This window comes from Trachurus trachurus (genome assembly GCF_905171665.1).
Source record: "Trachurus trachurus genome assembly, chromosome: 5".
NCBI lineage: Eukaryota > Metazoa > Chordata > Actinopteri > Carangiformes > Carangidae > Trachurus > Trachurus trachurus.
This window is the reverse complement of record NC_139896.1, coordinates 10,351,277-10,374,070: the sequence shown is the minus strand read 5'-3', so window position 1 is coordinate 10,374,070 and position 22,794 is coordinate 10,351,277. Positions and strand designations below refer to the sequence as shown.

Genomic DNA, 22,794 nt, shown 5'->3' with positions numbered 1-22,794 from the left:
AGTTTCTCTGGGTACCCGAAACGAGGGATAAAGTCCTGAAATATCTTTTCAGCCGCTGTCTTTCCAGATTTGTTTCTCGTCGGGTACGCCTGCGCAAAACGCGTGAAATGGTCTATGAGGACCAGAATATACTCATATCCTCCCTTGCTTGGCTCCAGATGTAAATAGTCAATTGAGACCAGCTCAAAGGGTGCACTAGTGGTGATGGAGCCCATCGGAGCTTTCTGTGGGACATTGGGCCTCTTTTGTTTGATGCAGACACATTTCTTTGTCACATAGTCCTCAATATCTTGCTGCATGTAGGGCCAGTAAAATCTTTCACGTGCGAGATGTATCACCTTATCAGCACCTACATGTCCCATCTCGTTATGCAAGCTTCTCAACACCACAGATTTGAGTTTTTCCGGGAGGACCAGTTGTCTGTGTTGCTCAGTTTTCCTGTAGAGTAGTCCATTGTCCACTTCTAGCTTGTTCCACTCAAAAAGAAGCCTTCTTGTCTGTCTTCCCATGGCTCTTTTCTCTTTTTCATTAGGAGTCCATGCGTTGAGTTTCAAGGAGACAACTTCTTTGATTGCTGGATCTTCTTGTTGTGCAGCTCTAATGTTTTCAGCTGTGACACTTGAAATGTTATCTGTCAGCACAACACTTTCATCTTCCTGGTTGAGTTGTAACACTGCCATCCAGGGCACATCATTTTCATGGACTGCTTTAGTTCCTTGCCACACTGCCGACACTACCTCCGGTGAAACTGACTCTGTATGCTCACCCATTTGATGTTGAAGGCCCACCGGGAATCTGGACAACATATCGGCATCTGCATTCATTTTCCCCGGCCGGTACTTTATATCAAAGTGAAAATCTGCTAACTCCCCAACCCACCTATGTCCCACAGCGTTTAACCTTGCGGTGCTCAGAACATAAGTTAATGGGTTATTATCTGTATAAACCGTGAAGGTTGGAGCGTAATACAGATAGTCACGGAATTTGTCGCAGATAGCCCATTTGAGTGCCAGGAACTCGAGTTTGCCGGAGTGTAGATGATAGTTTCTCTCAGCAGGTGTTAATGTTCTGGACCCATACCCAATGACACGCAGTTTGTTGTTTTGCTGTTGGTATAATACTGCTCCCAATCCGTCATTTGACGCATCTGTGTGCAATATAAACGGAAGATCGAAGTTTGGGTAGCCTAGTATGGGCGGGTTGGTTAGCATCTCTACAAACTTTGACACAACACTCTGGTGTTCGGTTGTCCAAGTAATGGGTGTGCGGGAGGAGAGCTGTCCCTTATCTCCCTTTTTCACTTGGTTTTTACCCCTGCTGGTCGGGGGTTTTGTGACATCACTCCCTTCAGCTGGGTTCTGAAGGAGTTCGAACAGGGGCCTTGCAAATCGGGAGAAATCTTGGATAAAGGACCGATAATAACTTAGGAATCCAAGCAGTGTCCGGAGCTCTCCGACTGTGCGAGGTTTCCTCTCCTTCAGAGCAATCACTGCTTCCAAATCTTTTGGATCAATGTGGATCCCTTCCCCTGACACCATACGCCCAATGTAGCGGATTTTCCTCTTAAAGAGTTCACATTTTGTTGGACGGAGCTTTATGCCATGTTGTCTCATCCGGCAGAGCACTTGTTTGAGGTGGTTCACGTGTTCATCAAAGGTTTTAGAGTAGCAGAGGACATCGTCTAAATACGGCACACAACACTCATCTCTAATGCCCTCTAACACTCCCTCCATGCACCGCTGAAATGCAGCGGGTGCATTTGTCAGCCCAAATGGGATGCGGACCCATTCATACAGTCCCCAAGGGGTGCTAAACGCTGTCAAATGCCTCGATTCTTCAGTCACAAAACCCTGATGGTATGCACTGCCCTGATCTAATATAGAAAACCACGTATTCCCTCCCAGGCTGTCTAACAGATCCTGTATCCGTGGCAACGGATGGCGGTCAGGTATGGTCTTACGGTTCAGTTCACGAAAGTCAACGCATAAGCGGAGGCTGTGATCTTTCTTGCGCACGCAAACAACGGGAGAAGAGTTAGCAGACACAGATTTCCTAACCCAGCCTCTGTCTAGAAGATTTTTAACGTATTCTTTTACCTCTGTATAAAGGGGTTTTGGAATAGAGTTGTAACATTTCTGGACAGGATTGTCGTCTACTGTGCTGATTTTTAACTGTAAGTCAGGAATACAGCCAATGTCCCCGTCCTCTTTTGTGAACACGTCAGACTCTTCAAAAAGCATTTGGCGAATTACCTCTTGCTCACTCTCAGTAAGATGATCTAAATTTACTGGGGGGTGCCATTTGTTTTGGGGACAAGGTGCTCTGTGGGCTGCTTTGCTCCCATTTTGATGGTCAACATGATCGTGCACTTGGGTCGAGCACAGGAGAGTGTCTTTAGTCTGTTTGGTTGATGTCTGGGGGTTTGGGTCCGTACTCACCGACTGGAGGCCCATAATTTCTTCAGTGAAGCCCAGAACTGTTTTTGGAGGTAGGAATATGTCGTGCTGTGTAGGATTCTGGATGGGGATTCTCACGATTTTTGAAGCACCAGCAGGCACGTCAACCAGAGCGGGAAAAAGCTCCAACCCGTCAGGTAAACTGCTCTCCACAGCCGGCTCAAACATTGCAGCTCCTCCCTCTGGCAATGTTCTCAGGCGACACTTCACCTCACAGATCTGGCCCCTTTTAATGGTGAGTCCTTTCTTCCCAACTTTCACCACAGGTTTTACTGGTTCTTCCTGCAATGACATTTCATTTAGAACAGAGACAAGAGTTTCAACAGTGTGCCTCCGGACACTCATTGCCTCTGACAGTAAATCCAGTAACCCGAGACAATTTGGCCGTTGTTCATTTTCCATGATTATTTCCTCGATCACATTAAAACCCAGCAGTGGGCTAGTCACACAGCTTCTGCTCACTAGCATTGGTACCAGGATTGCTACTTTCCCATGTTTTTGACTTATCACTTCCAAAAGAACTTCAACCCACCCATCAAACGGTACAGCTGTCCCATTTGCGGCTGTTATGTCAAGCGTGGAGTCTGAAAGTAGGCTGTTGAGGGGTTGGATTTTGACATTTGGCAAAGTTTTTTCTAGCCAAGACTTCCCCACCATACTAACTTGGGCCCCGCTATCTAGTAACATCTGGACACTAACCCCATTTAAGTGACAGCTGAGCATACATCTTCCACCAATCAGTTTAGCTACACGCTTCCCCCTTGCTGTATTGGGTGGTTTGCAGGACTGGGTAGTTGGTGATTTTTCATCTGTAGGGAGTGAATTTACAGTCACAGGGGACCCTTCTCTTGCTACAGTCACTGGTGGTCCCTCCCCAGTGACCTCACTCGGTTTCCCGACGAGTTGTTTCTCAAAAGGCAACCGATAGCTCTATGTCCCTCTTGTCCACATCGAAAACAATGGGTACAGCCGTCCTTTCCTTGTGCTACACACTGCTGGCATTTACCTTTGACTTCTGGCTTGGTTGAGTGTTTTGGGTGTGGTGGAGTGGCACGGGTATTTTCTGGTGCCACATTCACTACAGGTGTGAGAACTTTCTCTAGACTCTTGGTTAACGATGAAACCTGTACTGTCAGCTCATGTATGGCAGTGCGATTAGCTTGGACCTCTGCATGCATCTGAACCGTACTCTGTCTGTCCTGCTGTGCTGCATTGACACTGATTGATTTTTGTTTGTGTGTCTGACCTAAACGGTTCTGTCTCTCTGTGTCCTCGCTAACTGACCGTGTTATCAGCTCTAAATAAAAGTCATCAGTAATACTCATGTTTGAGAGGTGTGGTTTGATATCTCGTCTGATGTATGAGTATTTCTCATGCATTCCCTGGTAAAGTGAGTGTAGGAATACTCCCTGCACCAGTTTACTGTCATATTGGAACCCTGTACTTTGTTTGGAAGCAAAAAGTACACGTTGTTTCAACCCCATTAACCTGTACAAAAACTGTTGTGGGCTTTCTCTGTCATTTTGTTTTGCGTTACTCAGTTCCTGGAATAACTCCGTACTGCTTTTATCCCTAAGGTGAGCCCTGAGAAAACGCTTCAACTCATTTACAGTCAGGCTATCTTTGGTAATGAGCATGTCTTTGAATGTACCAGGTTTAATTACCTTGAGCACTGTCCTGATAACCTCATTCTCTGTAAAACCTTCAGCTAACCCTTCATCAATTTGTTTACACAGGTTACTGAAACTCAAATCAGAGTCAGAATCAGAGATTTGACCCCCATGGATTTTGTACTCTCTACGAGGGAGGAATGCTGCAACATCTGTTAGTTTTACCAACCCAGTTACCTGGTCAGCAACCACGGTCGTGGGTGCTTTCTTACTCATTGTTGCTACTACTACTGGTTCAGTCTCTGCCAGTGGCTCAGTGTACTCTTCATCAGATGGAGGGTCATCTTCTGCAGCTGTCAGTGGCAATTGTAGTTCATCAATGAGGTCACGAAGAATGAGTAAACGAGACATCCCTTGGTCCTCGAGGTTCCTCAGTTGTTCACTTCTGATAAAGTCGACAATAAAGTCAAAGAGTTCCACGTTAGTTGCCTCCTCGCCTGGCCATTCTTCTGTCGTCTCATCTTTGCATGACGCTGCAAGCTTGCAGAGCAGGTCTGTATTGTCAGCGCTGGTCAGCTGATGAAGCTGTTGCTGAATCTCCCACCGCAGATCTCGTAGCGCAGTCATCTCTGGACACCTGAAGTCTGTTGCTCGATTGGCTCTCTCTCTCCCTCTCGGGGAACAGGAAATCAGGATCCCGCAGTTCTTGGTTGATTAGCACCCGTTAGTCAAGAGCGCTAATCCCGGACGAGCCCCCAAAATTGTTGCCTCCCTAGCTGGATAGCCAGGGAGATGGTAGTCGTAGTCTGTGGTAAGAATAAAGGAGATACACGTTGTGCTGGTGTTAACTTCACGGCAGCAGGATTTATTCTTCCTGTTTACATGAAAATCCTAACTTCAGGTATCAACATCGCTACAGAATCAGGAAAGCTAATGGCCTGAGCTTCAGTCCCACTATTTTCAGATGGCCATTTTTATAGCATTTAATCACACAACAAATTGTTCACATATTCATCTGTCTTACAACACTCTATTGTTTAACTCGGACACATTGAATCAATACATTTTTAACTATTAATCAGAGACATTTTATCATCATGAAATAATAAATGACTTTGTTTTCAACAAGTACTTTTTAACCAACACAGTTTCCTTGATGAACTTAATGAAATTACCCTTTTAACATATAGGCTATATAATCTACTTTTGTCCATGTTTTCCTGAACCAATCATGAACAACATTAGGCTACATTCTTTTCATACACATATTTTCTCATCACAACTATATTCTTCATACATTCACACAGGCAATGGCACTGCACTACGACTTCAGAATAGCATTTCCTGGTTTTGGCAATAACCCACACATATTAATTCGGCTACAGATAAAACCAGATAATCACATATTGCAGGAGAACAGATTCATTAATAAAGTGCAGAACACACATAATGATTTCACAGGTTATTTTCCTGTTGTTCTGAGTCAACACTTCACACACTACTATGCAGGTCCGCATAGCATTAGCCAGTTAGCATACACAGCCGTCTCTCAATTCACAACAAACTCTCTCTATAACTCGTTACTTTTGCTCGTATGTACACAACTAAACCTCGAGTCACATGTTTAACTCTTCACACATATCATGTACACCAGATTACATGTATATTTACTGACCTGTGGTAAGAATAAAGGAGATACACGTTGTGCTGGTGTTAACTTCACGGCAGCAGGATTTATTCTTCCTGTTTACATGAAAATCCTATCCTACCACAAGCGCGATGCGCCACCTTGCGGCCTGAGTGTGTCATAGCAGTGTATTAGTGTGAGTGCAAGTGAATGCTGAAATGAATGAAAATAAATGAAAAATGATAATAAAAAATGATAGTAGGGGTGCCTGCTTTTCCTTTCTATTTTCTCCTACTGTCTCTACTTATACCTATTGTTTCTAACTGTTTCCAGCCCTCTATACTTACAGTATGTCAGCAGCAGCTCCCGACTGCATGAACAGGCTTTTCCTGCAGCTACCATCAACATGCTTCATCTGCTGCTGCTCCAGACTCTGAAAATGTGACACAGAAATCACCTCGCGGAAACAAACATGGCTCACTTATGCTGTCTGACCTGCTGCTGTTATTTCTGACTCTACATCATTTAAAAATGGATCTGGTTAACAATGAGTCATTTCCAGCTGTCGTTTAACTGTTTCAGTGTGTTGGTATTCCTCTTAAATGTTAGTGCAGTGACTTGGTTGGTGGGGCATTTCATAGCACAATAACTATGAATCAGGACAGCACAGTGCAACATGAGGTCAAGTGATGATTAAAGGAGAGTAGTAAAATAATGTGATAGCAGCAAAGTGGGTCGTTTGGCTGTTCAAGTAAAAAAAAAAAACACAGAAAAAAACAGAGCAGGAGCCATAATTCCAGATTTCTAGATAAATTTAGCCTCTGCTTTAACTTGATAGCATTTATGTAACTGTTTAAAAGGACATACACACTACCACACTTATATTTAATTAATGTACTGCATTAAGAATGGACAAGTCAGTCAAATTACTGAATCTCTAGCCTACAGTACAGGTCACACTGGAGGGAGAGCAAGCACATCAATAATTCTCACAGTTTTTGTGGGACACCTTCCAATGGACTCAAAATTTGTTATGAGTTTTCATGGTTGGTTGGAAGATTCACTGATTCATTTCAGTGTCACTGTCCTGAGAGTAATATTAGAGCCACTGTAGGTTTTAGGTAAGACAATGTATTCCCAGCCATCTGTTCCAGCCACCTGTTTTAATGCACATTTTAATATTGTGCATACAAAACCCCTGAGTCAGGAAATGTCAGACAAGAAAAAAACCCCAAGAAGAATCGGCTGAAATGGAAAAGACGGTAGAAATATGACAAAGTGCAAAGGAAACACACAAATAAATCATGACGTACATGAAGCAAGTGACGTAAATGTCACAGCAGCTTTGGAGAGAATGGACAAAAAATGAAAGAAAAACAAACTGCAGCAGAGGAAGTCGATGAACAGGCCACTAACACACAAGCAAGTCACATGGAAACTATAGCCTAATATTCTTCCAATGAATGCACGGAACAGATAGAAATGCTGTATTTCTATCATGTCTTCCTACATTGTCTCTACTTAATTAAGCCTCGACTGGCGCTGCTTTAGGTACTTCACCTCTTTGTATGCTTCTCTTCTGCAGAAGATTAAAATGCACTCAACTGGAGAATTAGTGCCACCAGTTGTTTATTTTTGATGTTCCCTATTTGCATAATAGTAGCGGATGGAAATATGCATTCATTTGCATTTCCTTCTACCAATTTTCAGGAAATTTTGTTTAGACACTTTAAACACTTGCTTTTATTTGTCTCTGCTGTTAGTGGGAACCTGATTATCAGACAATCTATAAAAAGGACAGAAAACATAAAAACAAAGTACAATGAATTCAGACATTTCCATTGAATTAAGATCATCACATTTGGCTTTTCCTACCTGTCTTTTTCTAGAGCTGTCGTAGATGTTCCAACAACACACACAACAATGTCAAACAACTGCTGTGTGCATGAGACTGTGGCTCCCTGACAGTGTTCACATTAATTGCTGCAGACACACAAACAGGCACAGTATTGCATATTTGAGCCCTTACAGTAAACTCAAGAGTAAACTCAGCTGTGCTGCCACAGTGTAGGCCATGTTCCCTATAATGTTGCTCTACTGTGATATGACATATGACATGTGACCTTTTCCATATCACAGACATAGAAGCACCACACATATCCATATACAATTACAGCCGTGTGTTACATGTCCTGCCCTTGTTTCCATCATTTCTGCCTTACAGAGGCAGTATAAAGAGGCACAGAAAATGCAGGTGGGGAGGTTAAGGGTAATGACGAGCAGCAAAGAGCCCTGGGTGGGTCTCAAAGCCTGGTCACATAGTGAGTGAGGACTCACCTCATCTGTGGTACACGTTCATGGGTCACGCTCTGGTCTGGTACATCTTAAATACAACACAGCACACACACAGACACACCACGGACACATGCGTCATCAGTCAGAGCTTGTGTGGCTGATGGACATGTTGTATTGCCATTTATAAAGTCCCACACTGCCCATTTCTGTCTCTCTGCTTGCATGCACTTGTGAAGTGAACAAGGCATTTTCAACCCCTCACTGTGCCTCAGTGGCTTGTAGCTACAGTATGTGTGTGGAAAAAAACTGAAAATAAACTGCAGAGAAGAGAGAACGATAAATAGGCTATTTAGTTCCAGTTCAAATCTTAGTCAATGACAAAACTCTCAGTCTCTCTCTCAGACATTTAATTGACCTCTTTAGGCGACTCTTTAACCTTTTTGTGACACTATTGATCCTTGTTTTGTTTTGTTTTGTTTCTTAACCTTTAGAAATATGATTTATGTTAAACAGGTTGTCATGCTTCTGATAAATGAACTAACATTGTCCCACAATTGAACACAGCCTGTCTTATCACAGAAATGCATACACACCTTTCTCATTTACCACATCACTCAAATATTAAATCAGTTCAGCCACCTCTGTCAATTTTGTCGACTTCAACACTCTGGTCCTGCCAGTTCTGCAGCTTTGGGACAACACCGACTGATTCAGAAAACACTGAAATGGAAATCAGATGTACTGTATTTATTGGCACTGGCAGATGGGATGGGAAGATGGCAGCAAAAGGGGAAAAAATAAATAAATTAAATGAGATCAGAGAAATGAATATGTTGGTCCAGTCCATAGAGGGTTCATCATAATGTTGCTATAATCTTGTTTCGGATAAGAAGAACACACTGATCTTTATCTCAACCTGATCTATAATTATTCACTGCTCTTCACCAAACAAGATGTCACAAATTGTTTTTGTGTGATTACAGGATAAGATTACAGAGATGAAGTTTGTTGTCAATCATTTTTTACCAATTATATTTGTATAACATATCTATCTATATCTAAGCCTAATCTTGTAGATTGTGACTTAATAATTGAATATGAATCAGTTGTTGATATGAGATACGTTAGCAGTAGAAATTATCGTAACTTGTCATTTTTTTGTTTTCCCAGATCATGTTTGAAGGATCTCAGTTACAGTGTGATATTCAGTGACAACTCTTCTGTCTAACAATGATGATATTTTGAATTTCTGTTTCCCTTGCCTGGTGAATCACTCCCAACATGTGCTACGCGACTTGAATATTCATGCATTAAATGACCCAGAGTGACTATGGAGACTTCCATCCATCAGCTGATCCCTTTACAGAATGATTGCTCGATTTCTCCACACAGTCTCCGAAGCAATTTACTGCAAAAAAAGTAAATTAGACGACTGTGCGTGAGAGTGTTTATGTGCAAGGTTGCTGTTTGCATGCATGTACTTATTACTGAATTTAATGGTCTTGACAAATTGATCCCAAGTTGGTAACCAACAAAGAAGTGAAACCTCGGTTTGATCGACAAATAGCAGAGCAATTTATATTGGCACTGTCTCTTTCACTGTCCATTTCTGTCTATTTCACACAGGCTTGATCCTCTAATGGGCTTTACAGGCTTGACCTTGAGCCCAAAGTGGAAAAGACTGGTTCTTCGCAGAAGTGTAGCAGTGTAGCAGACCCAGAGAACATGCTTTCAGACCTCCATTTGGGACTATAATGCAGAATAGACAGTCTGTCCAAAGTGCAGGGCAAAAGAGGATTGACTGACTGTCTTGTTAAATCAGCCCTGCACCTAAAACAAATTCAGGTTTTCTTTTAGATGCAGGACAGCCTCCACTCATCCATAAACCATGTTTAGGAGAGAGAGGAGAAGTTGCATCAGTATGTTTTGGTCATGCCCTGGCATACTAAGTGAACCCACACATGCTCTGTTAGATCTTCGCAGCAGCTGTTCATCTGTTGTAACAATGGGGCTCATAGTAAACTCCGTTCCCACACAGAGGGAGGCACATTGGCTCTGTGCATAGTTTTTCACGTGTCCATGGGAGCAGACAGATTCTCCTGCAGTGTTGCAGGTGCGCTCTGCCATATTCATTGTTTGTCCTTGATCATTTCATTACGGATAACTTTGCTTTCACCTGGTATGTCTCATTACTTGTGGGAAGTTTTATCAAATCTTAATTCTTGTGCTGCAGATCTTCCCAAGACTTTGGTCAAGGCCTCTCTCCCATCAGCTGGGTGATCTGATTCATTAGGTTCATAATTATGTATAAACAAAGAGAATAGGAACAAAAACTGCTGTTTATTTTTGTAAATAAAAGTTTGTATCTGATCACTTTATTCTTTTGATGCGTCTGTGCAGGCAGGGGTTGTGGATGGGGAGGAACCACTCTCTTGAAAGATTGATGTGGAAATATTGAACAATCCACTTAAGGTTTCAAGCAACTAAGCTTAAAGGGTTAGGAAAGATTGTATTTTGGTTCATATAAAAAAAACATATAAAAGACAGGTCTGTGATGGGATGCCAGTTAAAGCCACACTGTGTGTTCAGCATGAGGTACAGAACTGTCCAACGTAGATAAACTGCTTAAGCACACTGGGCTTAACTTCCTATGTGGCTCTCAGTAGGTGGTGGATGTTTGGTTACAGCGGATGTCAGTCAGTGTGTTACGTGCTACAGGAGTGTGTTAGGTTTGAACATGCAGGCCTGAATTTTGTTGTTGAGGTTGATGCATGTAAATACAATTTTTATTTAATTTAATTTAAAACCTTTAAAAATAAAAGTGGTAATAACAGTTATACAATGCAAAAGTAAGATCATTTACGTACAAGCTGAACAGGATTGGTCCCAAAATTGATCCCTGAGGCACCCCTTAGATTAGATTTAACATTATCTGCCTTTACACACTGATGTCTCCCAGTAAGATAGCTATGAAAGAATTTGCAGGCTGTATTATCCATACCAAATTACAAAGTTTAAACTGTAATCGACTGTATCAAAAGCCTTAGAAAGGTCGATAAAAAAGAGCAGCAGTGCTGTTTGCCAGTCGCAACATGCTCATTAGCATGGCTGCCTCATTAGCGTGACGACCCCCTCCTCCTCCTACTGCTGCAGCGGTGGTGAGTGGTGGCGTATTGCTGCCTGACTGAGTTGACTTTCGCCTACTGTACAGGAGCGGTCAGGCATGAACGCGAGCAGTGGACTCTGCCTTCATGCCCCAGGTTGTTGCTGAGTCCTCGAATGGTGGCCTGTTGCCATGGTACCTAATGCATACAGTCTGAGCTCCTTCAAGTGAAAGAAGGAATTAGTATTTTTCTAATAACAATTTCTATTTTCTAATTTCGAGGAAAATATTATTATATCATCATGGACATGTGCCTTTATTCACTGTTTTGAATCCTTCAAAATGCAGCCATCCATAATATGTCGCATGTATACAATTCCATTTGATCCATCCATTTACAGCCTGCTAGAATAAAAAACATCCATTCATCTCCTGCTAGAAGGCCCTGAGAGAGACCAACTTCAAGGCAGTGCTCTGTTTCACTTTCATTCTCCCACTGTTGCAAAAATTGATCACATTTTCAAAGGATGAGGGTGTTTTGGCCCTCACACAGACTCACTATTAGAAAACTGCTCCTCACACCTTTGTATGGATTTCTCTGGGATGGCCAGTTCACTACACACAGAGAATCTGTCAATCCTCCGCATGACCTATTCCGAACACTCAAAACCTGACATGGGTATAAAAGAAACGTTCATTTTAATATGAACTTAATTGTGCTATTTATCCCATCTTCAATGGCTTGCTAATAAACTGAACTCGAGCCAAGAGCTCGTCTCTGCCATGGAGGTGGGAAAACTCGACGTCCGGAAATTAGCTTACTCTCATCTTCACCTCCTCTGCCCCTGTCGGAGCACTACAATGTCCAATCTCTTCACAAAGAAGCAGCAATAACTGCATTATCGAAGGTTAAATAGCTGATGGTCATTATCTGCCTCCGAGCATTGCCTTACGATCTTATTTCTGTCTCACAGACTTACTTATAACTCGTTGTGCAGTGTGAAGTAATGAAAGAGTGTGAGAGTGACACAGAAACAATTAAGTATTAAGCCCAAAGCATATGAGCCCATTGTTGCATTATTCATATACCAGATGCCGTTTTTATTAATTTTTCTTTGAAAAATGCAGATTCTTAAGATTCATCAAAATTTCTCTTGCTATCAAAGCTTTCAATAAAAGGGAAACTTTGTGCCTCTATATAACTTTCCCATCAAGCCTTGTCAACTGTAATGAACCAGGGAGAGAAATCCAGAGAAGCCACCTTCTTCCTTTCCTTAGCACCTCTCTCTGCTGCTCCAAGATGATCACTAGTACTTGAGCCCTGAGACAAACAAACTCCCAGACACATTTACTGTCTCAATATTTACCTGAGGATGTCTAAAGTACTCAGGCTCACTTGTGGTAAACCAACCCCGCTGAGACAGAAGCTTCAGGGACACAGTGGCCAAATAATGGAGCTGTCAGTAGAAGGGCCCTTTAGCCAATCACTGATTTATTAAGTGTAAATGTCAACAAAGGTCTTGAAGCCACAGCCACCGCAGCAAAGTCGAAATTTCTCACACTATCAAGAGTACCCTCGAACCCACATGCTGGGAGTTAAAATGATCCGTTCACCAGTCAGAATGCAAAAGAAGATCAGAAGACGAATGCACCGCGCAAAACAGCAAAGTGCCTGAGGACACGGGTGTGGGAGGACTGGGTGCAACAAGTATTTGAAACAAAAGTTGTGTCTGTGATATTAAAATGCGAGAAATGATTGTAGGCCTATCACTGAAAAACTGTCACTTAGTGTGTCATTTACAAGAGTATCCAGGTAATTATCTGGTTTTGGAGAAGGGGTAAGCTCTTATCCTAGCTTTGAAAAACCTGAAAATATATTTTTCCGTGCACTCCTCACTCACCGTGCACCTGCGCAGATGGAGGAAAAAACTAAAATGATAGAAAAATCTAATAATGATTATTCACATGGCAAAGTTAAATTAGAGTAGTGACACTGGTAATTTGGAGGATAAACTGATTATTGCTTGTCGCTGTTGTTTTCCATTACTGGTGATCAGATGAAGCAGCCAGAGTGCATTCAGCTGGCAGGCATGTAACCAAAGTGGGATAATCCTCGGCTGCTGAGGTAATTCAGTCATTGCAGAAATGACACGGCGTGACAGAGATGTTAGGGAGTCAAATACAAGGCTGCACACACAGATGATTAAAAGTTCATCATGTGCTGGAAGATGAATGGCCAGGTTACAACTCTATGTTCCAAGCTCCTGACAATCCTTTTTTTTTTAATTGGTCAAAACATGCTGCAGCCACATGTGTTTGTGAAATACATTCTTTTCATTTATGTTAATATAAAACAACATGCACATTAAAATGATCCCTACTGATGTATGTCTCTAATTTCCATCTCCACTTTATAGGAAAATGGAACCTGTTGTGTATAATATCAACAAACTATATTGACATTGGAATGGATATACTGTATATGTAAGATCTAATTACCTCCAGGTGAACAATATAGAAGAAAAGATACATAAAACAAAACATATATCATGTCTGTGTGTGTTGAGCGACACAAAGCACCAGTGTCTTCTGACTCCTTTGTACTTTGCATGAATGGGGTGCGATCTATTCACAGCCAGCTTCCTACATACAGTACTGTAGAACAAATGTTGTGGTAGATTACTTAGAAAAAAAGAGATGGATACCCCCCCACCCCCACCCACACATCCACACACAAAATGGCCCACTCAGCACTGAAGGGACCCACCTGCAGAGTGAAGAGCTCAGCCTCTTGTCTCTGCAAAGCAGTAGGACACTGTACAGTGGATGCACACAAAGCCTGAGCTGCAGGTCACATGACGCTGCATGGGACCAAATACAACTATTTCAAGAGCCAAGTCTGGTAATTACTGTAATCATCCACCAAAACCGTTTTAAATCTTTAAATTTTCCAGACTGAATACTATTTATTTTTAAGCCACTATGAGCCATAACCTGGGATATTATGTTTTTGTGTGTCTGAGGGCATCTGGCCAGGCTGAGCTGGAGAAAAGACACCACTACCTACAAGGTAGCAGTGCCCAGTAGGAAATGTGACATTTGTGTTTATGCTCTGGCTTGAACCACCATATTTGGACTCATAATCTGGTAAATGCAGATGATATGACACCGATGACTGTGTGGTGAGCTAATGCAAAAACATTTTTTCTGTGGCCTACTTCCCAGTCTGATGGACACACTCGACTCGGAGTATCCTCGCTGAGGGTGCTGCTGGGGACTGTTTAGCATTTCATCACATCAAAACAGGGCTTCTATTATTAACACTAGTAGTTTTGGTCTAAAATACCTGTGAAGGAAAAAGAAAATAAGAGAGTAATTGTAATAATTTGGAAAATGCGAAAAATCACACAACCCTTTGAAAAAAATTCAACCAGGGAAATTCAAGATGCTTTTAAAAGGGTAAATGGAACCGTTTATTGAAAAATAAATATTGAATTGAAAGTACTGGATGAAAAACTACATTCCAGTATATTCAGTTATGAATTCCTCTCTCCTCTCTTTCCTTGTCAAGCGAGCCTGCCTCTAGCAGGAGTATGTCAACCCCCCTATACAGCTCCCTCCTCCCCATAACACACACAGACACTATAGCAACTTATTACTTTGCATAAAGAGAAATTAATTAAGCTTCTTGAGAGGAGATTTAAAAGGTTGGACAAGCAGCACTTTATCAAACAGCATTAGCATAAAGTGCATCCTATTAAACGTATGGTATTTATGTCTTTGCAGATACGAAGTAACATAATTACTCCCCCCCAGCAGCAATCATCAGCGTAGCTCTGCGTGAATTAACACTGCTGAGAATACAACTCATCGCAGACATAGTAAGGCTATGAGAGACTTATAATTCTGCTCATCTTTGCTCCTGCTTGTCAGTCCGACAAATGTAATACGCAGTGCTGAGTCACAGAATATGATAAGGAATTAAACTGAAAGTGATGACGCATTCAAGTTCCTCTCCTCCACAATGTCATATGAGCACTTGGACACCCTGTATCATGACATGTGACACACACCTTTGTGTCTGCATCTGTGTGAGTCTGTATGAGAGGGTGGGATGTTGGCCCTCTGGGCAGTGGACTTTGAAATGTTGAGCACACCCCACTGTGGAGCAAACTGTGACTGCTAGCCAATGCCACGCTTGTCTGGCTCTGTTCAGATCACTTCCTCTGCTGGCTCCCGCCATCTGGTGGGAAGTAGCCTTGGCTCTGTTCAATGTTGGAGAGGCTCCAAAAGACTGTCCCTGTCAGCTTTCCTCTGCTATGTGGGCTCTCTCTCTCTCTCTTGTTGTCTATATTAGGAAGTTAACCAAGACATCAGCATTCCGATTATAATCCTGCAAAATACGTCTCTCCTCAGACACACATCTGCTCCTTCTCATTATCAAGCTGATTGAAGACAACAAAGATGAAATCTGACCAAGATGAAGTGACACTGCCACTGATGATGAATTATCAGCTTCAATTTGATCAAGTACTCCTCTGTTTTTGCCTTAAAACAGAGAAAATGAGGTTAACTGAAGCTGCTACGATCATTAACGGATCATCTCATGCAGGTTAAATAATGTAGTGAGAGTCTAGTCCTTTACATCACTATTTTGCGCAGAAAAGAAAACAGGACATAACATAAATTGGTTTGTTTTATTTTATTAAGACAACAAAATACCAAAATGTACTGAAAATGCTGTAAAAAGCATGAATCTTCAGAATCTCAGTGATTAAATAAATATATACAAATGACAAATACTTTCAGTTTACATTTCAATGCTGCCTCTCAGCAAGTGAGTGTAGTTTGTTCAGTCAGAAGGAGCTCTCCATCTTAATGACATCTTGGGCTTTTTCGCACGTTTCAGGCTTAACGGACAGAACCAGCTCCATTTCCTGGCCGGGGGAGGGGACGGGGATTTTGTTGATCTTGGCAAAGCTTTGGCTGATGTCTAGAAAAGTTTTACTTTTGGTTTCAGGGAGGACGATGTAGAGGTAGATAGCTCCTATGGCACAGACCACCACGAACACCAGGAAGGCAAAGGTCTGCAGAGTCTCCTGCACAAAAAGAAAAACAGAGAATTCATATATTTGTTTCTTGATCTGAGGAAGATCTGAATATAATGTTAATAGACATGAAGTACAGACTTTAACTCAGGATTAAAACAAACCAAACAACATGCAGCTCCATTGTTTTTCATAAACACACCACTGCTCCTGCATCACACACGAAGCCTTCTGCTCAGATCTATTTTTTGATTTTCCAATTTCAGCGTTTAAATCATTTGATGATTACTGTTCTCCATCCCTGCACTGAGCCAAATCCTGCCATTTTTCTGCATCCTAAACTCTTGCCAACTCCAGAGAGACGTCGTCTGTGGCATCTGTTTTGTCATCTGCGTGTGTTGTGCTGAGGACGCTGCAACAACACCCCTGTGATATTCAGCTGAAAAGGTGTTGTGAGGGTATGTGCACATTTTCCAGTTTACATTTCCACGCAGTATTTGTGTTTGTGTGTGTGTGTGTGTGTTTGTGCATTGAACTGTGTCGCAGTACCCAAAGTATGAAAGCTAACCTTGTCCAGTGTGTTATGCCAATAATAGAGATTAGTGACAGATTTAAAAATACACACTGACTGATTACCCAGAGGGAGATTTAGAGATGGAGAGAGAGAGAGAGAGAGAGAGAGAGATTGCGTGGGGCAGAGAAACTTGACTGACCCTCAGCAGTGTGTCACTGAGCTATAATCCTTCGTTCATGAGGGGACAGAACTCAAATGCAGCGCTACGTACCTGGTATTAGAAATGCAGTGTCCAAACAACCATGACCTCAATGACGAACTACTTACTGCTTTGATTTCAGCAGTTATATCACCACTGCTGTTAGCCTGACACTCCTCTTTTCCTCTGTTTAGTATATTTCATAATAGCACTAAGAAAAAAGAAAAAAAAAACACAACAGAGCATCGTGCAAAGGGCCTGACCCAGTTTCCGTGCTGCCTCTGTGATGTAACGCTCATCGGCAAAGTTAGCAAGTTCCTCAGAAAGCACTGCCTTTCTCTTCCGCAGTTGTCATAAGAGATGAGTCATGGTACAAACAGGGCTTTTCTGTGTCCACTCCAACCCGTCTGTCATTAATCGAATTTTTGCAAGCGGCGTGGATTGAGGAGAATGAGACAGTGCCATATTTGACACGGGGGGATAAGCCTTTGATCTGCTGAGGTGGCTCAGCTGGGTACAGTTTGGTGCACACACATACACACACACATACACACACAATTAGGCATGCACACAACGACCCATCAGTGGCTGCAGACACACAAACATGAATCATATATTCACGGCTCATGGTCAAACACATGTTGCACCCAGAGGGAGAGAGAGGGATTGACAGTTTTCAGTGATGGAGAATCCTGTGCTGGGATGAGACCGGACAGGATGAGACAGGACAAGACAGGACAGAAAAGTGCAGAACTAGATGGAGAAGGGCAGGATGGGACAGGACAGGACAGGACAGGAGGAGAGGTTGGACCTGGTATGAGGTAGGACAGTTCCGGTGCAGGGTGGAACAAGACAGGATAGACTGGGGTAGGATGAGACTGCACAAGACAAGATAGTCTAGGACAGGGAAGGACAGCCTAGACTACAACAGTGCAAGACAAGATTGGATGGACCAGGCCGGTGCAGAATGAGACCAGACATGACAGTTAAGGAGGGGGTGGGACAGGACAGGACAGACCAGAACAGCTCAGGCTGGGACACGACAGGACAACAATGGACGCATGAGAAGGGGACAGACCAGGCAAGACTGGACAAGATCAGCTAAGAACAGGACAGAATGAGAGTCTAGGAAAGACCAGGACTGCACTGGAAAAGCCAGTAAAGGAAGTAAGACGGGACTGTACTGGCAGGTGAGGGAAGGATGGGACAGTCTACTATAGATCAGTGTGATTCAGGACAGTCTAGGACAGGAAAGAGTTTATAGGAATAGGGTTGAACAGTGCAGGACAGGAGGAAGACAGAATGGAAAAGAGGGGACAGTCTAGGTGAGAATAATGCTTGACACGCTCCATAACAGGACAACACCAAATGGGACAGAAAAATGTCAAAGGACAGGACAGAATAGTGCAACACAGGACAGAAGGGGACAAGAGTGCAAGATGAGCTGATGGGACAAACCACTGGAGGACAGTACAAGATGGGATCGGAAAAGACAGGACCGGACAGGCTGGGACAGAACAACGCAAAATGGGACAGGAGGATGGAACAGGACAAACCACAAGAGGCTGAATCAGGACAAGACTGAGCCAGGCTGGGACGGACCTGACCTGACAGGACAGAACGGGACAGGAGAGAGGACAGGAGAGGACATCGGTATGGGAGGAAAAAGAAGTTTTAGTTTTTGATAGAGACATTTAAAAAATAAAAAGTCCTGGTCCAGCTTTTATCTGTTGTTGGGAAATATAGTGTCACAGTAACTTGGTTTCTGCTGCAACACTGAGTCATCGTCTGGAGTTTGGGGTTGTGCGCTGTGTTTGGGGGGGTGTGGGGGTGGGGGCGAGTATTATTCACATGTGTGTGGCCTTTTAAACATTGTGTCGAGTGGGAGGCAGACTCGGGAACAGTAGCTGCGATAGCCATGAAATTAGACTTGTAATGACCACACTGGGCTGTTTAGAGGATTCATTGATTACCGTTCATCAATGCTGTCGCACTCTGGGGGCGCAGCAGCAGCAGCAGCAGCAGCAGCAGCAGCAGCAGCAGCGGGGGGTGGGGGGGCAGAACAATCGTTTAGCATCACAGTTATGGATCAAAGTGCTGATAATCGTGACTCATTAGCAACACATACAAACCCACAGCATGTGAATGAATGTGATCAGGTTTGACGGATGTCTTAAACTAACGGAGCCTGTTGTCATTGACCCATTGTAAATTTCATCATATTGATAAATCATTCTGTATGTGAGCTAATTGCATCGAGTTCAGTGTCTGAAAGGAACTGGGGGAAGCTCATTAAATGAAAACAGGCAATTAAATTGCTAAATAGCAACAACTGAGTCACCACACTGATTAATACATCGTTAGAGATAAATCCATCACACATGTTCTGTAAAATCCATCTCTTAAATATCAAATTTTAATCGTTAAATAATGGATGTGGTTAAAAAATGAATCTGTGTTTAAGATATTTATTTAGTCTAATGGGCAAACATTTAAGAATATGAAGATAAATGGTTTTCACATGACAGTGTTTTGATTAATGTTGAATTAAGCTGGACTGTGGCACACTGGCAGGGTGCCGTGCTGGTTCCTAAACCGAATTTTGAACCGGCCGGCGCGTTCAGACCGGAACAGTTTCAGAACCTGTATAGTTGGGTCTAAAAGGGAACAAAAAAAATAGTTGGTTGTTCCCTGCAAACCGTGACAGTGTCGTATTCTAGGCTGTGAAGACGAGCAGGAAGGAGGAGGAGGCAGCAACTCACAACCTGGAGAAAAATAATTTGCAGTGGTCTGCTAAAGAAACAAAATGCCTGGTGGCGATTTGGGCATCTACCTAAAAGCTAGAAAGCAGCACAAGAAAGAACAAGTTGTATGAATTTCCCTTTGGGGCTTGATAAAATAAAGTCATTTTTATCCTTGAACTTGGGGAAGAGGCTGGGTTCACTTGAACGCCAGACCAAATAACTTACAAACTTAAACAAAAAAACTGAAGAAGGATTACCGAGTCAGCAAAAAAAGCAAAAGCAACTGTTGTGTTTACTTCTGCCTGAGTAATGCAGACTAACTACTCTTAAACTGGTGTGAATGCAGCTCCAAGGTTCAGAGACTCCAGAGCCAGAGCCAGAGCCAGAACCGTGTCTGTCTGAAAGCAGCCTGAGAGCATCCACACAACCACGACTCACACCGTCTTCCTCAGCAGTTGTGCTGTTTTTATGTGTAGATGTAGTCGTCCAAATTTGCATTCATCTGAATGTTTTCATGACTTTCCATCTGTGTTGGCTTAAAAACACACACAAAGATCAAAAGGTCACTCATAGATCTCAGAGTGTGTAATCCACTCAAAAGCTCGAGCATGACAACTTATGTGGAGCACATGGTGCCACTGTTTGGTCAATCAATGTAATCTCCACCTCCACCATAAGGACATGCCTTTCCCAGAAGGTTTACAGCCTGTGAATCCACGTCAGGCAACCTAAGGTTGTTTAATATATAAAGGCATGAATGAAAAAAATCTCTAATTGCATATTTTGGAGCATATTTTAAAATAATTATTGGAGCCATTGGTTCTTTCTCTTTGGGGATGACACCAAATATTGGGAAAGAGAAGAACATTTAAAGTGGCGCCAACCCTACTTCCACTTCCTGGTGATGTTAACTGTTGTCCTTGAAATTCATTTATGTTTGAAACCCATTTGGATTTTAAAGTGGAGTGAACTCTAATCAGGTGTATTTCTTTAGATAATTATAGTCCTGCCAAACATTAGCAATATGATTTGCACTTGATTGTCACTGTTCACACATTTTCCTGCTCTTAAGGAGGAATTGCAATAAGCACGTTCTGCAAGAGTTCTTATCATAATTCATATACACACACACACACACACACACACACACACACACACACACACACACACACACACACACACACACACACACACACACACACACACACACACACACACACACACACACACACACACACACACACACACACACACACACACACACACACACACACACACACACACACACACACACACACACGTATCCTCATTTTTCCCTCATTTCCAGCATATCTCTCCTAAATATAAATGTGCTCAAAGAGGCGAGGTACAGGTGAGAAAAGGGCAGGCTAAATGAGAAATCTCCACGGAAAGCTTCAAGACAATTGGTGTGGAAAACTGCAACAGGCTGCGGAGCCGCTGTGCAGCAACTGAAAATGAACTGATGGTGCTTTTTAATCAGCACGGAGCGAGCGATGACATAATGATCTGCTTCAACAGTGGTTGAATGAGGTCAGTTAAATGAGGTCACAGGGAGAAAAAAAAACACACACACACATGAGGTTACTGTGACAAGAAGCTATAGTATATTGTAGATATGATTGACATCAGTGCTGCACTTGGAATAAAAACAGACTGAGGAATCTAATCTAACAGAGCTGGAGTTAAATCTACTTCCTCATGGGGATTACTGTATTTTTGTTTCAGCCTTGATTTCCTTTCATTTGTTTATCTGAATGGATGAAAGAGGGATATGAGTGTTAAATATTCTCTTTTACATGCAAAGGCTGGGATTTCCATGCAACTTTAGAGCATAACAATACCCAACACTGTCTGGGTAGAACAACTGATAAGATAAAGACATCACTCAAAGCTCCCAGGTGAGAGGCAATTATTAATCAGCAGCATGTTTTTTAAATTAAATTATTGATTCCCCTCTGGTGGTAAAGTTATATCATTGGGTTATATGCAATAAAACTGACTTGATTCAACAATAAGACACAGAAGAACATCACAGAGACACAAAATAGCAATGGTTTAATGTTCTGTAGTTTGTTTTGTGTCAGTCTGGTATCGGATTCTTTTGCTATAGCACAGTCTCCCAATACAGAAGTGGATTTAAACAGTAATAGCAGTTACTGTAATCATTCATGTATTTGTTCATTGGTGTTAGATTGAATGAAGAATATTGCAATTATTAATATAAATGTACAATTTACTATGGCCATGAGTCATGTCTTTAGATTTATTAACACCTTTTTATTCATTTCCTAAATGTTCCCTCTCTTCTGCAAAACAGTGGCCCAGTCAGTTCCTTACAAGTGACACCTCGGCGGTGGCCTGTCGGGGAGGAGAAGGGATGTGACAGGGCCGCAGTGTGTTTTCTGAACCCGGGTCAGAGCTGGTTTCAGGTGCCAGTCAGTAACCAGTGAGTCACCGCTGTGATCTGGATGCCCTGTGTGTGCTTGGGAGTAAGTGAACCCAGCACGACGCCGGCAAACAAAACCAAACACTGCAATATTTGCGGTGGCGGCGGCTGGATAAAAATAAGCCTCTGTCGCTTTCTCTCTCTCACACTTGTCTGCTCTTCGGTCGGCCTTCCCTTTGTCTCTCCAAGTCCATTTCTGCAGGGTCTCATGCAGCGCCTCGACCTCTTTGCTGTAAGCCTCTATTATCAATCTAATTACATATTCAACTCCACTTCTATCTTTTGCCACTAATCCTGAAGGAGCCGTCTATTTTATCATCACATTTCATCTCCTCTCGCCGTCGTCCTATCAGTGCATGACACAGCCAGACAGACCTGCTCGTGTGCTCAGATATAGGCTCACTGAGAATGAGACGACAGCGTAGAGAGACAATGTCAAGGTTTATAATTGGTGTCCCGTGGATCTGCTTACACTCTCCAGATGATGTTCCACATACCAATGTAGATCTGACACTTTCCTGACAATACAGCGCCCCCCACTCCTCTGATCATTAAAACTAATGAACACTGATATTTCTTCATTGTGATATCAGAGAAGCAAGTGTTTCAAAATCACTTTAACAATACTGCTGTGCTTTCAAATCCTGGCAACAGATACCTCCGCCTTCTTCATATAGTGAGCAATTATCAGGTACAACGGGGCAAATAAATGCTGGGACAACAGAAATAGG

The 22,794-nt window shown here is 42.5% G+C and overlaps 1 protein-coding gene across 4 annotated transcripts in view; it reads right to left on the bottom strand.

Moving 5' to 3' along the window:
* Nucleotides 1–15,784: 15,784 nt before the first annotated feature.
* Nucleotides 15,785–22,794, bottom strand: part of slc2a9l2 (solute carrier family 2 member 9, like 2) — a 100,787-nt gene continuing 93,777 nt past the window's right edge. For all 4 annotated transcript variants that reach the window (XM_083971039.1, XM_083971041.1, XM_083971042.1 and 1 more), the window contains one exon: nucleotides 15,785–16,190. In XM_083971039.1, coding sequence (XP_083827165.1) covers nucleotides 15,948–16,190 — 243 coding nt within the window. In that variant the 3' untranslated portion in view covers nucleotides 15,785–15,947. The remainder of the gene's footprint in view (nucleotides 16,191–22,794) is intronic.